The 19,296-nt window shown below is 45.5% G+C and overlaps 1 protein-coding gene across 4 annotated transcripts in view; it reads left to right on the top strand.

Moving 5' to 3' along the window:
- APP (amyloid beta precursor protein) overlaps nucleotides 1-19,296 on the top strand; it is a 272,009-nt gene that overhangs the window by 147,491 nt on the left and 105,222 nt on the right. For all 4 annotated transcript variants that reach the window (XM_066599092.1, XM_066599089.1, XM_066599090.1 and 1 more), the window contains exons 4-5: nucleotides 4,156-4,268; nucleotides 16,068-16,258. In XM_066599092.1, the coding sequence (XP_066455189.1) occupies nucleotides 4,156-4,268; nucleotides 16,068-16,258 (304 nt within the window). The remainder of the gene's footprint in view (nucleotides 1-4,155; nucleotides 4,269-16,067; nucleotides 16,259-19,296) is intronic.

Raw genomic sequence — 19,296 nt, forward strand, 5'->3', positions numbered from 1 at the left:
TTTACTGTCCAACCATCTAAAATATGTTATTAATGACAGATTAAAGATTTTTTTTTCTTTTAAACCCAAAATGGAATTTTTAGTTCTGTGGGGGCCGGGTGAGAAATTTGAACAGATTATGGCAAAGATCAGGAGGATTGTTAGCTGAACAAAAGGGACCTAGATGGGGTGCAGCTTTGGACACCGCATATTAAAATGTCATCCATGAGTACAGATCTAGACAAGTTTCACTTTGCTTGAATTTGTGACAAGTTATGTTCTCTTAAAGCGGTTTTCCGAGTCATTGATTTTACATAATTTTGGGATCCTCCAAAAGTAATATGCGGTACTTATGGTGGCACAGAACGGCTTCATTTAACAGGTGATGTAGAAGCCCTCAGCAGGTTTCCGGGATGTAGCTGATGATGTCCCTGTCCAGCCTCTATGTGACCATTGCAGCACAGAAGACTGGAGAGTGACAACGCGAGGAGGCAGGGGTGTATAATGTGGTTTTGTTTGGGGGGCATGATTTTTTAAAATGCATTTGCCTTCTTTGATATAGGCCAAATGCACACGGGCGGGTCGGATTCCGCATGCATTGGGCCATACAGTGTCGTTGCCCCCACAACCCAATTAAACCTGAACTGCTGCGGTGCCGCTCCATCTGCAGCCATTCTTTCTGTGATTGGCTGGTGATGTGAGTGACGTCTTCTATCCACAAATTTGTCCAAATCTCCCGCAAATACAGGCTGATGTAGGTGGTCTAGCCCCGGGCAGACTCAAGTGACTCTGCTGCGCATGTGCCGATCTGCGGTTGAACAAGATATGGTGCCGGTGTTGCACTGGTGTGCCACCATGGTAGGACCAGGGAACCCTTTGTTAGGCTACTGGCTATCATGGCCAGCCGTCTTCACAACCAGAGGTTAATGGGGTGATAGAAGCAGCCCCTTCCTCCATTGATACTGCAGTTGCTATTGACAGTAGCGTCGTAAGCACCGAACGAACAAGATCGTATTGACTTTGGTGCCCGTAAGATGTCGCTTGCCGTGATGTCGGCTCCTGCGCCATCCCATATAATTTTGGCCCCGGTGTCCCCTAGTCACAGGTTCAGCTTAATGATGTATATTCCATGTTTTTTCTGGTTGTTTCTTCCTATGGAAGGTGCTCTACAAGTAATAAATTGTGTTTTAGTGTGACCAATTACCGCCATCTATCATAGCGAGACGAAGCCCCCTCCTCCCGAGCCGTGCAAAGTCTTGTATTTCCACATTTCTTCCCGCACCTCTGAGTTCTTCTCAGGTTTTTGCTGCTGTCAGTTGGAATTTGGTTCCGTGTCAAGAGAACTACCTGGAATGAAAGAACACCTATTGTTCTGGCTTTAAGTGTCACCGAAGCGCGGGCCTGCCATGTTCCGCACAGTGGGTCGCCTCTCATGTAGTGTTGTGCGATCTGCCAGTGACCCCGGTTTTCATCTAGATTTGCTCCCCGCTTTGGTGCTCGATGGCTGATCTGACAAAGTTAAGACTCCTGGCAGCAGTTTAGAAGAACCAGTAGGTGGCCCTACGACCGAGCCGTCTGCTGCCTGCATGATCTTCATGTAACCCCGGACTGTGTGTAGTAGGGGGCGGACAATGTGTCTTATGAGTGATCCGCCAAGTGTTGTATCGTCCTTCCGATAGTATTACTATAAAATCAAGTAACGTCCTGAATCCTTAATATATTTTAGAGATTGTGGTGCAGAGGCTAGAATGTAGAGTGGGGGCGAACCGTTGGGCCCCACGATACTGGGCCACAAAGGTCCAACCGAAGATGCCCCCATGTGGATGTGACTTTGGAGCCAGGCACTCGTCGCTATGGAATGATTTGCAAATAGTCTCTTAGACCTTATTGATGATATTCTACACTTCCACTTTTGGACAATAAAAAGAAGGGCAGTTCTTGCATGGTTTGCAACTTTTTTTTTGTGAGGCCAAGTCCTTTTGCACTAAGCCACACTCTGTGTGCCCTCACAGTAGCAGTGCCCCTCAGTGACTGCCTGACAGTAGTAGTGCAGCTTGCTTACCCCCTCACAGTAATAGTGCCTGTTAGTGACCCTCTCACAGTATTAGAGCCCATTAGTGGCACACTTACAAGAATGCCCCCTTCAGTAGCAATGCTTCCATATGTCCCCCATATTAATAATGCCCTCTCATGCCTCTCTCAGCAGTAGTGCCTCCACATGCTCACACTTAGTAATGATGCCGCTATATCCCCACAAGTAATAATGCCTCTGTGTGCCCCCTCAGTAATAATGACCTTGCATGTCCCTCATCAGTAATAATGCCCCCCATGCTTGCACTCTGTAATAATGCTACCTCAAGTTCCCATCAGTAATAATGCCCCCCATGCTTGCACTCTGTAATAATGCTACCTCAAGTTCCCATCAGTAATAATGCCCCTCCCAGTAATAATACCTCTTCATGCCCTCCCCAGTAATAATGCCCCCCCACATGCTCCTGCTCTGTAATAGTGCCTTCTCGTCTCCCCCTCAATAGCTATGCTCCTGCTTAGTAGTAGTGCTCCCCGCATGCCCCCCAGTAATTTCCCCACATGCTTCCCTTATTAACCCTTTCCAATCCACTGTCTGACATCTGAAGACATTCTGATTGAAGGTTGTACAGCTCCGATGTCGGAAAACGTCCAGCAGAGTGTTCTTACTGTATATTACTGGCCGCTCTGTTGTCGGGGGGCCTCTTCAGCATGTCCCATACCGCAGTACTGGCTCTAGCCAGCAGACGGCGCCATTGTATAATGGCAGAAAGAGAAAGCCCCCTAGGAAACCCTGAATCCAAAATTGGATTGCAAATGGTAAATAATGCCCCCACATGCTCACATTCAGTTATAATGCCCCCTCAATAGTAATGCTCCCATAAGCCCCTCCAGTAATAATTTCCCCACATGCTACCCTCAATATTAATGCCCCCACATGCTCACACTTAGTAATAATGCCCCCGCTTGCCCCCCTTCAGTAATGATGCCCCCGCTTGCCCCCCTTCAGTAATGATGCCCCCGCTTGCCCCCCTTCAGTAATGATGCCCCCGCTTGCCCCCCTTCAGTAATGATGCCCCCGCTTGCCCCCCTTCAGTAATGATGCCTCCGCTTGCCCCCCTTCAGTAATGATGCCTCCGCTTGCCCCCCTTCAGTAATGATGCCCTCGCTTGCCCCCCTTCAGTAATGATGCCCTCGCTTGCCCCCCTTCAGTAATGATGCCCCCGCTTGCTCCGCTTCAGTAATGATGCCCCCGCTTGCCCCGCTTCAGTAATGATGCCCCCGCTTGCCCCGCTTCAGTAATGATGCCCCCGCTTGCCCCGCTTCAGTAATGATGCCCCCGCTTGCCCCGCTTCAGTAATGATGCCCTCGCTTGCCCCGCTTCAGTAATGATGCCCCCGCTTTCCCCGCTTCAGTAATGATGCCCCCGCTTGCCCCGCTTCAGTAATGATGCCCTCGCTTGCCCCCCTTCAGTAATGATGCCCTCGCTTGCCCCCCTTCAGTAATGATGCCCTCGCTTGCCCCCCTTCAGTAATGATGCCCCCGCTTGCCCCCCTTCAGTAATGATGCCCCCGCTTGCCCCGCTTCAGTAATGATGCCCCCGCTTGCCCCGCTTCAGTAATGATGCCCCCGCTTGCCCCACTTCAGTAATGATGCCCCCGCTTGCCCCCCCTTCAGTAATGATGCCCCCGCTTGCCCCCCCTTCAGTAATGATGCCCCCGCTTGCCCCCCTTCAGTAATAATGAAAAGAGGACATGAATTTTTTGTGTTGCTAATGTATTTATAGTACTTCAATGAGAATTGCCGAGTCTGAATACGTTGCAGCAAACCCCCAGCTGTGAGACGTATTGGGTCTGAACCATTTTCAGGTGTTTTTGTAAATAAGAATGTTTCCTTCCAATGAAGCAGTCAGACTCTTGTCAGAAGCAGATCTATAGCCGTACAGACAGCGGCATACATTGTATGTTACAGGGATTAATTTAGACTCGATATTGCGGCGCCTAAAAGGGGGCGGAGCATGACACCGGGGTCGAACACGATCAAAGACAGAACCCTAGTGTGACGCCTAGCCCCCTCGGCGCCTTCCTTTAATCCAGTCATTACCGCCCGACGCCTTCTGATTTCCTCCTCTTTTTCTCTGTCTTGCAGTCGGGGAGTTTGTGAGCGACGCTCTTCTGGTTCCTGACAAATGCCGCTTCCTTCACCAGGAGAGGATGGACACCTGTGAGACTCATCTGCACTGGCACACCGTAGCCAAAGAGGTAACACAATGCTCAACATATTCTCTAAAATGTCATCGGTGTATCCGATCTCCAGTCACTTCGACTCCGCAGAGACATCCATCAGCGGGAGCCGCCGGCAGCCTGACAGCTGCCAGTATTATCGATACCGCTGACCTACCGCCTTATAATCCGGCGGTTATATTCCCGGTCAATTGTTAGTGACGCTCCCCTTTTTGAATAACATTGGATATGATGTACGCTATTTAACCCCTTCAGGACCAAGCGAATTGGTCGTCCGCAGTAAATCACACCTGTACATACAAACCGTAGTAATTATTTATCAGATATACAGGAGGTGCACAAAAATATGGAAACAATAGAAATGCATTGCATATTAGCCATTAGCACTGAGCTGCCCTTTTGACCCCTACATGGCTCACAGCTTTCCCGCCAAATTTATGTTTATTTCACCTCTTGCCCTGCTCCGGGTGGTTTTGGTAGCCAGCTGGTAACAGCAGCTGATTGGCTGAAACTCCTGACCAATGGAATCTTGTTGCTGGGGCAGATGTTCCCTTCTGCCTGGCAGCATCTGTGTCATATTACTTCCACTTAAAATCAATCTCTACATGTGTTATTGATATATGAATTATAATCCCATTTAACTTAAAGTATACATTTCATACAGCGTTTCCATATTTTTGTCCACCCCCAACCCACCCGAATTTTCTATTTACTACTTGATTACATAATTTTGAAAGAACATTTGAAATATTTTTCATGTTTCTGAGCAATTTAGGAGACTTTCTAATTTAACTTTTAATTTTAAACAAATTGACATATGTTTGTCAGAAGAGCGGAGGTGAGAGGACGAGAGATGCCGTTACAGCGTTGATATTCCGGAAGAGTTTGTCTGAAACCAATTTTCCTGGCGAACGCTGTGATTGGCTGTCACTGATGACGTCATCGGGACCTGAACCAATCAAGTGCCAATGACTACATAGGAATCACAACCTGTTCGGGTGTTTTACCTTCTGTGATACAGGTCACAATTACTGGCCCGACATAGATTTACCATCGGCAGTTGGAAAGGGGTTAACCTAAAGCTCGTGGACCTCAATGCAAAATGTGTAACGGTTGGCCCCACTCCATAATGTTTGTGTCATCTTATGTGGTTGAAGAACAATTTGGTTCTCACAGACACCAGGGTCTGGGTGTGACTGCTGCCTTTGCACCCCCTGTCGCTACCATACGCCCCTGTGTAGTGTGCAGATCTATATTTGAGTCAATGAGGTTTTAAAAAAAAAAAACACCCATTCCTCATCCGTATTTCACAGATCAGTTGCTAAGAGACACAGATAAAAGAATTGACAGACCGGGAAATAGTGTTAGTTTTTTGTTTCTGTCTACATGAAAAACAGATGACCTATCAGTCACATGACGGGCATATGGACTGCATATAAAACTGCGCACACGGGGGAAAAATCATCTGTTTTTGGAGATTCAACATGGACGATTCTTTAAACTGTCCTCTGAATACAACAGGCATGTTTAATAGTGTTGAGTAAACTTTTGAAAAGTTGGATTTGGCTCATTTGCCAAATTTTAGCAAAAGGTTCAGCCTCGTTGCCTTGCAGAATTAAGGATCTAAGATCAAACCTGACCAAGGATAACATCTGCATGAGGTTTGCATGATCTCCCCGTGTTTCATAATAATCTGCTTGGTTTATATAGAACATATATGCCACACTTTCTGTCCCGATTTGGTTCACAATTAGTAGGTTTTTAAGCTTGGAAAGAAACCACACAAACATGGAGAGACCATACAAACGGTACTGGTGTATCTTGTCCACCAGCAGAATGGGTGGAGACCTGGGATTGTGCTGGGGGAGGTATAGGTTACGTCCCCAGGTGGCGATTGGCTGGGCTGCTGGCCGCTGGTCTCCACTGTGGTCCTTCTGCCATCTACTCCCCGATGCTTTTGTTTCTCTGCTGCAAGCAGCCGTCCCGCCCTATGACTGTCACCGGATGCCTTCGTGCAAGTGCTGTCACTGTTACCGGCTGGCTCTCATCAATATATAATGGCGTAGCTGCCTTTCCCAGAAGGTGGCCCTGCTGTCAGCCCTTTCTTCTAAGCCGCACAGCAACCCTGCAGTCCGTTCACCAGCTGGCAATGCTGCCAACAGCAACGGCGCTCTCAACCTCCATGGGGCCGCAGTGATTCTTGGCCACCTCCAGAAGCCGCCTCCATGAGTGCCGCTATTCTTATAAGCCCAACCGTAATGCTAACCCTAACCCTCCAGCCACAGCACACCTGTTTCCTGTAACCCTAACCCTCCAGCCACGGCAAACACCCACCCTAGCCTAAGCCTAACCGTAACCCTCCAGCCACAGCAAATCGCCGCCCTAGCCAATCAGCAGCTTGAGGGCGTTAAATGGGTGGCTGCAGTCACTCACTATGTCTCCACCCATATTTCTGGTGGAGACAAGATACACCAGTACCCATACAAACTCCATGCAGATGTTGTCCGTGGTTAAATTTTAACCTAGGACTTGAGCACTGCTAGACAACAGTGCTAACCAATGAGCCACCAAGCTGCTGCTTTCTCTTTCCTGAGGAGGAGTGAGAAGAAGCTTGGTAACTCAGTGGTTATCTGTATTGCCTTGCATTGCTGGGGTCCTAGGTTCAAATCTGACTAAGGACAACATCTGCATGGAGTTTGTATGTATTGTGTGGGTTTATCCTTTTTCCCCTGTATTTAAAGGGTTCATTTTGGGGTCCGAAAGACTATTTGTGAAGTCTGATCTGCTGTGCGATTTGAGCTAGAAGTCTGGAGTCCCTTATAAATATAGGCAGTTGGTAGGTGATGGGGTATCTTAGCCATATCAACCTGGTAAGCCTAATTGTATATGTGATGCACATGTACAGAACACAGTGAGAAACACTCAAGTGATGCTTCCAAGCTCTTCTGATACTTGTTTATTATTGTGTAGTAGAGATGAGCGAGCGTGCTCGTTAAGGCAAACTACTCGAGCAGGTAGTGCCTTATGCGAGTACCTGCCCGCTCATCTCAAAAGATTCGGGTGCCGGCGGGGAAGAGTGGTGAGTTGCGGGGGGGAGTAAGAGAGAGATACTCCCCCCCGCCCCCCCCCCCCCCCCCCGTTCCTCCCCGCCCGAATCTTTGGAGACGAGCGAGCAGGTACTCGCATAAGGCACTACTCGCTCGAGTAGTTTGCCTTAGCGAGTACGCTCGCTCATCTCTATTGTGTAGTTTATATTGAGGAATGCAAAGCAGTGATAACAATCATCCAATTATCATAAGTAGCGTAAGCATAGCATTTTTCTACAGCACTTTGTTGCAAATTACAGTCAAGGTCTTTCATGACATTTGAATACATTAGTTCATTTTACGACCCCCCCCCACCAACAAGGTCGTTCCAGTTGGTTTGGTTTGTTCTGCTTTTGACCACTATTAAGAGTCTTTAAGTGAACCACATTAACCCTGGGTGATAATGTACAGAAACGATTGCTAGGTTACTCTTACATGTTCCCTGCTTGGTTTCTATACATTATTCCTGAATCGGTAATAATTCTGAAAGGATGGGCTTCCACCTTCACCGAGCCAGGCTAGCCCCTAACCTGGACTTGTCTTCACCTCCTTCCCCAATCCAGTGTCACTCAGGGTTGAGGACCGCTCTCCTAATCGTGTGCTACAACCTTGTGAATTGCCTGGGCAGTTTCAACATAATATAATTAGAGCTTAAAATCTCTCACTATGGCATGTTGGTTGACTTCCACAATGACCTGGGAGTGGTTTCAGTACTATGACCTCGCTGTTGGTTACTACTTGCCCATTTTCATTGTATCTGGATCCATTTACAAAAAACTCAATCTGCATTAGCAATGGGGGTTTCAACAACATTTTCAAGACCCCTGGTCTCATTTTCCATAAACTCTAAACAATCATGTAGTTGATTGGACACCATACTTGGAAAAGCTGATATAGGTCTGTTATTTGTCAGCAGACATTCAATCCAAGCAAGCAGAGTAAGTTACTTACACCAAATGTGATGTAAAGTAGATATAAATTATCTTATTGGCACGTATTCAATATAAACTTTTTAAACACTAATGAAGTAAACCCTTGTTGTTTATTTAATTCAGTTTGTAATGTACTTATCAGGCTTGTCAAGTACACAATTGCCTCATTGCAGTAATTCAACAGCATTCAAATAAGTAAAACCCCTGAAGTAATATCCACTTCTCTGCTTGGTTGGACTGTGTTAAGGAGAAGCAAAACTATTAAGTCAGAGAAATTCTACCTATTTACCTCCCTCCCCTTACATCACCTAGCTCAACCCTTTGTGGTCTGGCTAACTGTTTGGGCATGTCCCTTCCAGTCTATGTCCAGCCATTAGAGATGAGCGAGTATCGTCCTTACCGAGTACCTGCCTGCTCGCCCACAAAGATTTGGGTGTTGGCGGGGGTGAGCACTGTGTTGCGGGAGTGAGCAGGAGAGAGCGGGGCGTTCCCCCCCCCCCCCCCCCACACACACTCTCCCCCGCCACTCCACGCCACCACCGGCACCCGAATCTTTGCGGGCAAGCAGGCAGATGCTGGGTAAGGACTATACTCGCTCAAGTATCTGTTCTTACCGAGTACGCTCGCTCATCTCTACCAGCCATCCGATGGTTCAGACGATGATATGCATACAGGCTCTTCACACATACACACAAATTCACAAAAATAAGAAGTCTACATTATTGATCAAACAACAAGATCAGATCCGACAAAAATTACATCCCATTGTACAACAGTATCACAGACTCGACCAGCTCACACATTTCTCAACATACAGTTTCTCTGGAATACACTCTACATGCAGGCAACCCTCCTCTAAAATGCACCCCCTCTCTTGAAGATAATGGAAGAGAATTGTGCTTCTAGTCAAGTAAGGAATTGTAGAACCTATTTCACCGTTTTCTTTCTAGTTTCTGACCGTAATCTCACATCTTTCCAAGCAGGCAATCCTGTATAAAACCCTTCTTTGTCAATCTATGATCATTTATCCAGCCTCCACTTTTAAACTTTTTCCATTTCTCAACATCCTGACCGACCGGCCTTATTTAAACATGTTATGTCCCTCCCTGACTGCACCTTTATCAGAGTGATTATCCATGACTTTGACTATAGTCCTTCCTCTGTCCCCAGGACAGTTACTGCCTTGCTTGCTGATTCCAGGTGGACACACTGTCATTCCCAGAATGACCACTGACAGAGACTTTCCGCATAAGTCCTTAACCTGTTAGTCCAGAATCCTAGATTCCAATGTAGTCAGTCTGCAGTTGGGTGGCCTTTTCTCTGGTTTCTTACTGTTTTTTTTTTTTTATTTTTCTTTATTGAGAATATTTTCAGACCTTTAGGCCGCCTGCACATGGCTGAAAACATTGCAGCATGTTCTATTTCTAGGCTAATTCCGTGCGGACGGCTTCCATTCCAAGTCAATGGAAGCTGTCCGACCCGCAGCCCTTCCGCAATCATCATTGCGGAAAGCCCACGAGCTTTGTGTCATTGCCTAGCGGCAGCACAACGACCGTCCACCGACCAGGCACAGGGTCTGATTCCGCTGTGGGATCCTGCATGTGAAATCCAACCCGGCCATGTGCAGGCGGCCTTAACAAGTAAAAAAATGCAGAGGTAACTATCCAAATCTTAAACAAAGACACTGCGAACTTATCACGGTGTACAAACGAGCAGACGTCACAAGAAAAAAGGAACGTAATTACATGCATACAAAAATGTTGAGGATAAAGCATGTACCATCATTAAGTAAGGTATAAAGGGGTCGGGGACGGGGGGGTCAATAGGAGTAAAGGTGGAACATGGCGAAATATTACATCAGTCTGATATGTGACCTGCAAGAGCAGCAAAACCCAACGAATAGAGCAAAACATAAATGAATCTAAACAGCTCTAAGGGTTTGTAGCAAGGTGTTCTGTCCAGGGTGCCCAGGAAGACAATGTGAGTGTATTGGTAACATATCTATAGGGATGTATTTCTTCTAAATGGTACATAAGATTGATGGAATTAATAACTTCAGAGAGAGAAGATGCACTTCAGGACTTCTATTAACAAGTACAAAGCGATAATAATGTGAGAGACCAGAAATGAATAGAAGGATGGTAACCTGTCCGTATATAGAAAACAGAGAGCCAGTGCCGAGTCTGGGGCCACGTAATGACGCGGTACAGTATAAAGGAAATCATATCTCCTATAGAATGGATAACAGGGCATGACCATACCATGGAACAATCAGTGCCCTCAAGGCCATAACTTTCATAACACATTTCAGAGGTAATTATTTATTTCAGCAAGTCTAGCTGGAGGTCGGTAGCAACGCATGAATATTTTCTGCAAAGACCCCCAATGTTAAATTCTGTGAGAACTTTTTTTTTTTTTAGTCTAGGAGACCGCAGATCTCCAATCATCCAATCGGAATTGTAGCTTAGTCTATGTGAAGACTTTTATTTTAAGAATCTAGGAAAAAAGAGTCCTCAAAGAATATTGAAATATGTTTGGACACACGGAAGAAAAACGTAAAAGCAGACCTGGGGAAACAGACTTGTGGATATCGAAAGTGAAGTGAATCTTATAGCCTTAAATATACAAAAAAAAAACTACAAGGCAACTGGAAGGATTTACATGATGTAGAAAAGTCCAGCATGGAGTTACTTTTGTATAAATCACCAATTTTTTTTTTTTTGCTAAGTTTCCCCGAGTACAAAAGTCAAAGTCTGCAAGGATAGCAGAAAAAAACGTAGAGGAAGGACCGAGACCAGAACCAAAGGGGATGATGAAAAAACAATTCGCTGCCAGGCCGAAACCGAAATTTGCAAGCTCTGTAGAGTAGGAGTCTATAAAGGGGAAGGCTTGACACCAAGGAGGGGGATCAGGGGAGCCCCTAGGGTAGTTGACTCAATTGAAACCCTTCTTTTATGCGAGGAAGAGGTCCACCAATGTTTGATTTGATCAAGAATCGCTGCTGAAAAATAATGTTTAATGTCAGGGGTAGGGATGAGCGAGCATACTCGCTAAGGGCAAATACTCGAGCGAGTATTGTCCTTAGCAAGATAAAAGATATGGGTGCCGGTGGGGAGATCTCTCTCTCTGCCGGCTGCCGGCGCAGGGGAGAGGTGAGTTGCGGCAGTGAACGGGAGGGGGGAGAGAGAGATCTCCCCGCTCTCCCCCGCCACTCCCCGCCTGCTGGCGGCAGCCGAACCTTTTCTTCCGAGCGGGCAGGTACTCTCTAAAGGCAATGCTCGATCGAGTAATTGCCCTTAGCGAGTGTGCTCGCTCATCTCTAGATCTGGTCGAACGTGTTCTCCTCATCCAGAGCTAAAAATAAAGAGGGTGCACCACCAAGCTCAGTGGTCTTAGTGAAGTCAAGAACCGTCAAGTTCCATCAGGGGCTTGTCTCTGTGGAACGAATCCCACTAGATCTGCAGTAACCAACATTGGGAGAATAAAACACATTGTTTGGTTAGAAGTTACGTGTGAATGTTAACATCAGTATTCGACAAGGAAATGGTGAAAATTAGCTGGAGGGGTGGCATCCTTGCTACGTTTTGGTAAAGTAAAGACGAGCGCCTCTAACATTTATGAAGGAAAAACGCCATGATCTGTTGCTGCATTGAACACCGATGCCAGATAGGGGGCCAAAAGGGAAGCATTTTTTTAAAAAATTTTTTTCATAATAACCATTTGAGGTGTATTAGTGTTTTAATGGCCTCCAGTACTGCAGATGTAGAGATCGGCACAGGAAGGAAGGCTAATTGGTCGGTTGAGAAGTGAGGGAGATTAATGCCTTGTAAAAAGCTTAAAGTTTCCTCCAGTTGGGGTTGGTATGTATTTACATCTTGTTTCAAGTTATAAAGAGAAGAGTAATATGAGGCAAATGAATTAGCTATTTCTTGTGGGTGAGTAATCTTTTGCCCTTCAGAATCTAGAAGAAATCTAATCCTCTCCTTAGACTTAAGACTTAAGTTGTTTAGCTAACAGTGTTCAAGTAAGATTATCATGGGCATAAAATTGCATGTTCATTTTCTAAAAAGTAATGGCATCTTTACAACCAAAAGGCTTTGTAGCTTGGGGCGCATTCTAAATAACTCTTCAGTTCTATAGGGTGTGGGGTTAATATTGTTTAGAGAGTCAATGGTGTTAATTTGGGATGTACGGAGAGTTAATTCTTGTTCCTTTTTCCTTTTAGCTCTAGAACAATATTTTATGAAAAGTCCTCTCATGTAGGCTTTTTTGGGGATTCCACACCAAGAAAACACTAGGAACTGACGAGGCATTAGTAGTAAACAACAAAAAAAAGACTCCTAACTCCTTATTCAGTCTAGGTTCATATTATGGGTGTGAAAGGATATATTCATTGAGTCTACAAGGAAAAAGATGGAGAGTGGGGAAACCTCTTGTATAGTGACAGACACTGGGGCGTAGTCTGACCAGGTAATGATTCTGATCTCAATCTGTGTAACCTCCCTCAATCCCCCAGCACCCAAGAAAAACATATCCATTCCTGAATAAGAAGAGTGAGGCAAAGAAAGAAAGATGCAATTTCTCTCAGGCAGCGCCAATCATCATGTAGTTTCTCTCTTGGTAAAATTGAGGTAATGGACGGTGGTCTGGATCCAGAAAAGGAGTCCAAGGATAGATTCATAACTGAATTAAAATCCCCTCCAATTAACAGGGTGCTTTCTGGAAATTTTAGCTATTTCTTTCCAAACATGGAAGAAAAATGTAACTTGCCATTTAGGAGGCTACTACAGTTTTGTGTTTGTCTGGTGTCTACCATTCAGAAGTTCCAACAGTCCTTAGAATATTCCACCTGCCCGCATTCTCCACCAAGTTTGTTAGAGTATTCATTCCAATGTAGGTGATATTCAAGGAGTATTGTAGCTTTATCCCCCAGGTATGCCTAATTGCATATGCAATGCATCGGAGAAGAACACAGTGAGAAACACCCAAGTGATGGTTCTAAACTCTTCTGAAGAGTGTTTATTATTGGATAGTTTATATAGAGGAATGCAAAGCAGTGATAACAATTATCCAGTTATCATTAGTAGCTTAAGTGTAGCATTTTTCTTCAGCGTCTTGCTACAAATCACATTCAAGGTCGTTAATGACATTTGAATCCATTAGTTCATTTTACGACCCCCAACAAGCTTGTTCTGTTTTTGACCACTTTTACAAGTCTTAACGTGAACTATATTAACCTTGGGGAATAATGTGCAGAAACCATAACTAGGTTACTCTTACACAGTCCAGGGTCTGAATACACTTAGAGGGTGTGTTCTGGGGTCCAATATTGATTAGGGGGCCTTAAAATCTTTTGCCCTGCCTTTTTGCATAGGCCACACCCCTTAGAAAAGGTACTTCTATTTAGCCATGACGTGCTGCATAGCGCTCTCCATCTCTGTAAATCATATACATACACGCCAGTTTTTGTGTCTGTACTTGAACAGGCAGCGAGTCCCAGCAGATCAGATGTAGATCAGGAGAACGTTTGCAGTTAAGTGACATTTTTATTAGCTAAATAACATTTATTAAAACAGACAAGTGAAGATGAAGACTGCGCCTGAAAATGAGACTGCAACGGGGGTGGGGGGGATGAGGACGCTACTGTGATTGCTGTGTTCCTTAAAGGACTTGAACATTGAGGGCCAGTTCTTAGACTAGACTATCAATATTTGAACAATGGGGGTCAATCTCCTGGGACCCCTCTGATCAGCTGAATGAATAGGCTTGTTCATGTTTTCTGGGCACCGCAGCTCATCTTATATGGTGCCGCAACTCCAAGTACCGGTAACAACAGTAGCCCCTATTCTACTGGTCAGCAGGGATGTCACACGCTGCAGCTGTTTGAGCAGGACTACTTCTTCCAGCATATTAGTCCTCCAATTATCTTGCGTGTGTATTGATGTTGTATTACACTGTCCGAGTCGCCATAATACATGCTAGCAGACGTTACTAGCCCTAAACATTAAAGGGGTTGTTAGAAAAACATAGCTGCTTTCTTCCAAACACTACTCCGACTCTCCTGTAGTTAAGTATTGATAGGCACTGTTAAGGGCTCTCCGCGGCCTTCACATTAAAGGGGTTGTCCAGGTGTTATACTACTTTTTAAAAATGTATCCAAATCTGTTATAATAACAAAAGCAGTGGTACTTACCCGTCCCCTCCTCCAGTGATCCAGCGCTGCAGCTATGCAGTATATGTTTTGGAACGGCTACCATCTGACCACTGCAGCTAATCGGAAGACACAACTGTTTGGTGCGGTTCTACTGGAATCATGGCTTCTAGCATCTGACTGGTAATGCCAGAGGAACAATACATGAGTGCTCTGTCCTCTGATTGGTGGTAGCAGTCAAGTGGCAGCTGTTACAAAACAAAAACTCAGAATACTGCAGCGCTGGATCGCCAGGTAAGAGGACAGGTAAGAGGACAGGTAAGTATCGATGCTTTTATTACTTTAAAAAATTTGGATGCATTTTTTTTAAATTGGTATAATACCCAGACAACCCCTCGAATGCTAAGGCTAAATGGCTAACACTGGCCAACCCCTCTAATGTTAAGTCCAAATGGCTAACACTGGCCAACCCCTCTAATGCTAAGTCCAAATGGCTAACACCCGGACAACCCCTCTAATGCTAAGGCCAAATGGCTAACACCCGGACAACCCCTCTAATGCTAAGGCCAAATGGTTAACACCTGGACAACCCCTCTAATGCTAAGGCCAAATGGCTAACACCTGGACAACCCTCCTAATACTAAGGCCAAATGGCTAACACCTGGACAACCCCTCTAATGCTAAGGCCAAATGGCTAACACCTGGACAACCCCTCTAATGCTAAGGCCAAATGGCTAACACCTGGACAACCCCTCTAATGCTAAGGCCAAATGGCTAACACCTGGACAACCCCTCTAATGCTAAGGCCAAATGGCTAACACCCGGACAACCCCTCTAATGCTAAATAATTAACACCTGGACAACCCCTCTAATGCTGAGGCCAAATGGCTAACACTTGGACAACCCCCCTAATACTAAGGCCAAATGGCTAACACCTGGAGAACCCCTCTAATGCTAAATGGTTAACACCTGGGCAATCCCTTTAAAGGAGTTGGGCTATTTAAAAAAAAAAAAAAGTGTCATAAGTTATTAGGTTTCATTCCAGGGACATCTGTAGCATCATAGTGCTTACCACATTCACCATTGGACCCCTGCTGCCCACTGTATGAAGGGACAGAAGTGCCCACCAAAGCACTGTGCCCCTTTGCTGTGATAGTTACTTCTCAGATCTTCCTGGCAGCTGAGACGATTCGTTGACTTCTATGAGCCTGTCTTTAGTTGCTGAGAAGAGCCGAGGAGTGACGGTCACAGCTGCAGGGGCACAGCGCTCAGATCACTTCTGCCCCTTTACTTCAGGTGGGGGAAACATCTATCTGTTCTAATGCATGAAAGAAAACGGCCTTCTCATTGGCCGGGACAATTATAATATTTTTATCTTTCCCGTTAAGTGATTTCCGGTTGTATTTTATGATTCTGTGTTGCCTGGCATTCATGTAGCGCTGTACAAATATGTCCTTAGACTGGTCCCTGCTCCCATAGGGTGCACAATATAATGCCGTTACTTCAAGCACAAACGCTATGCTAATTTCATAAGAAGCCAATGAAGCCTGATTTACCTATTCTGTGTTTGTGATTTCATCAGTGTGTTACATATTACACTTGTGCTCTGGTGGAGGTCGTGTAGTAACCAAGCTTTCCCGGTTTGCAGTCTTGCAGTGAGAGAAGCATGAGCCTCCATGACTATGGCATGCTCCTGCCCTGCGGTATTGACAAGTTCCGGGGTGTAGAGTTCGTCTGCTGTCCCGCCGCTGATGAAAATGACAACTTCGACTCTGCCGATGCTGAAGATGATTCTGACGTCTGGTGGGGAGGTGCCGACACTGACTATGCCGACCGAAGGTAAGTTCCTTTATTGTTGCCATTGGCTATGGATACCCTTGGGGCATGTACGGTATTTTGGCCTGACAATCATTTTTATACTAGGGTTTCATTTTAAATGTTACACCGTTTGTCTTCTGCAGCCTCTGCATATCACTGTATATAGAAACTGCAGTCTAAGTCTCAGTAGGAGATCCGTCAGTGAGGCCGGCCGGACTGACGGCTTAGTTTCCCTCAGCTCTGTCATCTCCTGTACCTTCTTAATAGCTAATTTTTTGACTGCATCAAAGTTCATCATTATTGTGGTTATTAATTGGCTCATAGGAAGTTGCAGAAGAGGAGAGAGTTGGGGGGAACGAGTCCAGCCTCACTGACAGATCTCCTACTGAGACTTAGACTGCAGCATTTACATCTTGTAAAGTGATGGCTAGGATTGGTGAGGTTTAGTCCTTTGGGGGCCCCATTGATCCTGTGTATAAAGGGTCTTGACACTGATTTAGCTCTGCATTAGCACAGTTTTCCCAACCCAATGGCGCCTCGTCCATATGCAGCTCCCTGCACAAGCCATTGTCTGGGAATGCTATTGTGCAGTGAAAACGTAGATGTATCCAGTACCAAGCAAACGTTTGGCATGGCACATCTGCATGGATTAGACTATTTGCATATCCCATTGCAGTCTAATAACTGCTGGGCTACACAGATGGCATACACGTTACAATATTTCCATAGTATGCCTCGCCAGTCGAGCTGACCCTGGATACATGTGTAGTTGGGAGTGCAACAGTAAGTCAGAGCTATGACCTTTTTGTTCTCAGAATCGGTGGGGGGTTTTAGAGGTCACATCCCCACCTATCATAAAGTGATGCTGTATACTAGCGTTATGCCATCACTTTACGCAAATACCCCTTTAAAGGGGTTGTCCCACTTCTAGCTGTTTTTGCTGCAGGAAGCAGACAGCACTGCATACTGTGCAGTGGCCGGGGTTGGTACTGCAGGCTGAGCCCCATTCACTTTAATAGGATTCATCCTGCAGTGCCAACCTGAGCCACTGCACAATGTACAGAGCTGTCTGCTTCCTGCAGCAAAACGGCTAGAAGTGGGACAACCCCTTTTATTTGGAGCTTTGTATCATGAAAAACGATCTTCAAATACTATAAGGATATGTCACCTACTGTAGCAATGAGTGGAACAGGTTGCCACGGGAGGTGGTGAGTTCTCCTTCAGTGGAAGTCTTGAGAGGCTGGGATGATTTAGTGATCCTGCACTGAGCAGGGGGTCGAACCCGATGACCCTGGAGGTTCTTCCAACTCTGCCATTCTATGATATTAAAAAATGAATCAACACAGCGTGTGTATATATATATATATATATATATATGTGTGTATGTATGTGTGTATATATATATATATATATATATATATATATATATATATATATATTGTGACTGAAAAATATCTAAAAGGCAAGGAGTAGTAGAAAACCTTTCACCTTCCAGAGGTCCCCTGTGGCCCAGCGGAGGAGTCACAGTCACTCTGATTCTGGAAGCTCCTGCAGCGGTCCTGTACCGTTCATTGTACACATGACCAGTGAGCCAATCACTTGCTTGAGCGATGATAATGCCATAAACAACATGTGACAACTGACGAGTGTGATTGGCTGAGTGGTCAGGCGTACAATGAATGGCAGCTTCTTCCATGATCGGAGCAGCAGGGACCAGGGCTTCTATGTTGGACCAAGGGGGCATCTAAAGGGGTATTCCGGCAATTCAAAGTGAAAGTTCTATCCTTCGTAAAGCCATCACACGTAATGTTGCAATATAATGCTATAACCTGTTTCCCAACTCTGCAGAGATATGGCTTTGTACCGTCCCCTGATATATTTAGTTAAGTCCTTTCCCATGTCGGTGTTTCCCAGTGGTTTCCCCTTTAGTGTGTAATGGTGACGTGTGTTTCCCCTGCCAATGTGCAGAACCGCACATTTATCAGTGTTGCACCTCATTTGCCACTTTTCTGCCCCCACCTTAGAGTTCCTGTAGTACAATGCATATAGGGGGTCCTTCTCCTCTTGGCGTGACCTTCCATGGTCAGATAGGACAGCACTGCACTCGACCTTACAAATCCGAACACAAAGAAACATTAGTAAACGCTGATTGTTCTCCCCTCGGACCTCGGTCCCTTCCGATTGATCTCATTATGAGAATCCCTTTGTTTTTCTCCTAATTGAAGTCATTTTGACGTCTCGGCGCTCTCACGCAGCCATGCGGAATAATTGCTTGTACTTTAAGTACAGACCGCTTGGAAAGGAATCAGTTCATGCTTACTGCATATCTGCTCATCGGGGGGGAGGCGATCGTAGGGGTCTGTCGCCAAAAATCCTAGATGTTGTATCAGATGTACTAATTACAAATTACAAGACTTACCGCCCCGAATTATAAGTACAGCATAGAACGAGGGAAGAAATGAGCTGTAATTATAATTCTTTGGGTCTCTTTGTCTTTCAAGTTGCTATAAAGGATCTTTTCTCCTCCCAGATCTGTTTTATTAAATAGTAGTAATACAACACAGACTTGGAGTATAAGATATGCCGGCATCGTTAACATTCCTCTGTCATTCCTCCTGGAAATGTATCTATAAATTGACAACAGAGTATTTGCCGTTCCCTTGTCAGTAAGGTCTAGCCCAAATGTTCCTGGAGGATGATGTTCCTACTTGTGGAGGGCGCCAGGCTGGCTTAGGGAGTCTTCTAGACCAGCAATGCCTCCTGGGAAAAAAGGTATGTAAATGAAGTGTCATGCAGGAGGAAGAAAATTGGCTTTCTGGTGCCACCTATGGGATTGCAGCTGGATAATTTAAGCATTGACTATACAATGTAGGACTGTGTGTGCAGATGGGAGAGGGCACAATACCTCTGCATTGCCACCTATTGGAAGGCAGCTTCCTCATAAGTTAAAGAGGTTGGCCCACTTTTTACTGTTGATGACCCATCCTAAGGATAGGTCACCTCTAGTAGATTGGCAGGGTCCCCAGACTGGTCACTGTTGGTATGGAGCAGTCTTTGTG

The sequence above is a fragment of the Eleutherodactylus coqui genome, chromosome 4 (assembly GCF_035609145.1).
Source record: "Eleutherodactylus coqui strain aEleCoq1 chromosome 4, aEleCoq1.hap1, whole genome shotgun sequence".
NCBI lineage: Eukaryota > Metazoa > Chordata > Amphibia > Anura > Eleutherodactylidae > Eleutherodactylus > Eleutherodactylus coqui.